This window comes from Opisthorchis viverrini (genome assembly GCF_000715545.1).
Source record: "Opisthorchis viverrini unplaced genomic scaffold opera_v5_313, whole genome shotgun sequence".
NCBI classification, from domain to species: Eukaryota; Metazoa; Platyhelminthes; class Trematoda; order Opisthorchiida; family Opisthorchiidae; genus Opisthorchis; species Opisthorchis viverrini.
This window is the reverse complement of record NW_008751969.1, coordinates 301,070-304,428: the sequence shown is the minus strand read 5'-3', so window position 1 is coordinate 304,428 and position 3,359 is coordinate 301,070. Positions and strand designations below refer to the sequence as shown.

At 42.6% G+C, this 3,359-nt stretch overlaps 2 protein-coding genes across 2 annotated transcripts in view; one reads left to right on the top strand and one right to left on the bottom strand.

The window, feature by feature from the left end:
- Window positions 1-1,000: 1,000 nt before the first annotated feature.
- Window positions 1,001-3,359, bottom strand: part of T265_09860 (hypothetical protein) — a gene marked incomplete at both ends in the record, with an annotated part of 52,887 nt that continues 50,528 nt past the window's right edge. The window contains one exon of the mRNA XM_009176060.1: window positions 1,001-1,395. Within this exon, the coding sequence (XP_009174324.1) occupies window positions 1,276-1,395 (120 nt within the window). The remainder of the gene's footprint in view (window positions 1,396-3,359) is intronic.
- T265_09859 (hypothetical protein) overlaps window positions 2,135-3,359 on the top strand; it is a gene marked incomplete at both ends in the record, with an annotated part of 5,220 nt that continues 3,995 nt past the window's right edge. The window contains one exon of the mRNA XM_009176062.1: window positions 2,135-2,331. Coding sequence (XP_009174326.1) covers window positions 2,135-2,331 — 197 coding nt within the window. The remainder of the gene's footprint in view (window positions 2,332-3,359) is intronic.

Sequence of the window (3,359 nt, the reverse complement as noted above, 5' to 3'; positions counted from 1 at the left end):
GGCCGAAAATTTACCTTCAATTGCGTGACGCTCTTATTGGTATGCNACCTTCAATTGCGTGCCGCTCTTCTTGATATGCTTGGCTTTACTTGGTATGAGTTGACTTGAAACCGCTCCTGATCCCCGATGGAAGGTGAGACTAATATGCGCGCGGATCGCAGAAGTGTTCGGCCAGATCACCGGAAAGATGCATTATGGCTTAGATGATGTCTGATTGCTCAAACCCAGACAGGAGCAGTTGAGATGCAGTATTGGAATTAGAGCCACAAACCCTTCGCGCCTTAATATCCGAGCCATTTTGAGCTCAGTTAGTTGGCTGAGATGAGCACTGTCCAGCATATGACTAGGGTAGCGGATCATTGAAACCAACCACACAAGGGGTAAACCCAGGCAGATAAAAATATTAATTAGTGCGCCACTCTCTTTTCTGTGGCACCTAATGTACGAATAGAAGTGGCAGATCCGTTCAAAGTTGAGGAATTCGGTCAGTCACTTCACTCGCGATCAAAAGCAACGTCGAAATTAAGCTGAATGCTTCCTGATGAGGTCCAGTCATGTTCACTCGTATATAGGAGCAGCATATTGAAAATCGCATATCAATAATACCATACCAAAGTTAGGTCAAAGCTTCAGGAAATCAACCATACTATGCTGATTTCCCTTCATGCTAGGTTAAGGTAATCAATCGCTGTACGGGAAACGCATTTTTACACTGAAATTAACATTTTGGTATGTTGTGCCTAGCAGTAGTACTCGTCGACATCATCATCTAATTTGTTTGGCAACGGTTTGGCTGCGAAATAAGAGCAAATATGATCAAAGATAATGACCAATACTAGCCTCACACCCTGAGTAAATGCGTACAACTTTGTCCACTCATTTAATTATTCCAAAACATTCCAATCCATTCTCTTCTTCCGAAAAGAAGTCCAATGTGCAGAGATGATTAATTACCCCGTTTTTGTATAGCCAAGTCAAAACGAGACTAGTGACAGAGCGAGAAATTTTTTATTTATATGAGATAGAAGCCAATGAACTGAAACAAAGATAACAGTACCACAATAACTATTCAAGTGGTCACGTTCTGACAGACACCAAAAAATCAAGAATGAATCACATTACCGAATTTGAAAATTCGAACGTTAAGTAGTGCAGCACTTACTAGATGAAATGAATAGATCTTTAAAGGACGAATTAGAAACGAATACTTTACATAAATGCACGAAAAGTGAAGTGATTCACCGATGCATACGCATTGTCATACGAACGTTAAAATCATGTGGGGCCGGGTGGTATGGTATGGAAGGGTGTTGGACTTCGCTGGTTCCCATTACCCTCGGATGGAGAATTTGACATTCTGTGGGACGAGGTCCTTGTTCCGAATGAAGTTCCACTCTGTGTAACAAATGCATAGATTGGCTAAGGCAGTGATCGTGCGTGTGACTGATATACGACACGGTTAATACTGGCAGAAGTGGTGAGTTTGCTACTAAATTCCCATAAAAGTAATTTTCAGATCCAGTGTGAACATTGATAGAGCCGATGGTGGTAAAGCACTCACCAAACCTACAGGAGCTGTCTATCTGTTCAGTTATACCGGTCATGTTCGGACACGAACTGACGTATAAGTGATCTGAATCTTAGTCTTGCAGTTCCTGTAATTTCACAAGTACTGGTTTGAACAGTAATTTTAAAGTCGATCGAGGTGTCGCACTTTTTGTTGTTGTCTTTTTTAGGGAAAAAAACTAATGCTGTTATCTGTCTGCTGTTGGCTACGTAGCAGTGCTTGATGTAATAAAATGAATGGAAAAGTTAAAAGGCTTGGGCAGCGTTTCAATGTTGGAATAGTCATTCCCGTCGTCCAAATGAGCTGAACAACGGTCTAAAAGTGAACTAATCTGAGACAAAATTTGTCGGCCCAGATCGTCCTTCTGACGACGTTGGGTTGTACAATAGCTTTGAGACTGACATATGGTTGTAACAAAAAGTGCTCGGTCGCACACCAGATGAAGCCGTCAACCATTCAGCAGGGTACTAGTCGTGAAGGGAGCAGACTTAATGGGAACTTGAATAACCGTTTATTTTGTTCTGATTGCATTTCACATTCAACGGGTTGCACGAAAGCGCTTAAAACATGATTACAGAAGACGATGCAATCATCCAGCGGTATGACCAAAATGCCTGTGCTGGTCCAACTTCAGAGTTTGTTCTTCTACAGACTTACAAAGGGCCAAATGAAATGCCCTTCATCGCATTGGTCACAACACCAGCTACTCAAAAGCTTTGTTTCTATGTGTATTTGGAAAAGGAATTCAAGTATGTTGTACTCAAGTATGTTGTACTGATTAATCGGGGGTGCAGGTTGGATCGCTTCACTTGGGCGCAAATGTTCCGGAAGAATAGGCACATTTCTGCTGCAATCTCTTCAACCGTTCGTTTGTATGTTGGAATAATCGTATATCTAATCGGGATTTCACGTCGAAAACACTACGGAGCTTGTCGAGACGTAGTGCTCCGACAACATTTATTTTATTCAGCTCCGGACGACTGCACCACCCAACGATGCAACGTTGGGGTTTTGCGCGATAGGTACTTTTGTTCATAGCCACACCACTCTCCTACGAACGGCCGTGTTCCTGTTCCGGCGTAATTATTCCGGTGAGCCCAAACCAAAGGGAAGCACTGGACTCGAGTTTCGCTCTTATTAGAGTTCATCAGCAGTGCATATCCAATGGCCGTGCCGGGATTTGAACCCCGGACATGCGAGGCGAGCGTGTAACCACTACTCCACCAACGTACATTGGACGCATCTGAATTATCACGTCTGAACAGGCGAACGCGTTCACACTTGAGCGATGTGATTGGTGTGGTACGGTATGGTTCGTATTGACAATTATGTCAGCTTTCGGTGCCGTAACGTATCTGAATAGACAGTCGGGTCACTCTACACATGATCGATACAAATATCAGCTACTTAGCTCTGGACTGCAAGTCCAATTTTTTGAATAAGTTGAAATGGACCGTCGTGACAAACATATTTATTGCACCCGACATCGCAGTTTGGCAACGGTCTGAATTCACTGATTTGCCTTCCGCAACTTAGTCGGATCGATATTTGCGTGTCGGTGAATGAAACAAGTTTCAGCGTTTTTACCTAATTAGTAAGGTGGATTACCACACATCAGTAGAGCCAAATTAGAATATATATAAAAACACTACCATTATCCTTGCTAATCACAAGAAGGTTGATAAATCACGTTGTACACATGGATGTTGTTGTGTTCGCTGAGCTGATCAATCTGGCTTCAAAGGTTTCACCATTGACTGAAGTGATATCATCATTACGTAGTAAGCTAACA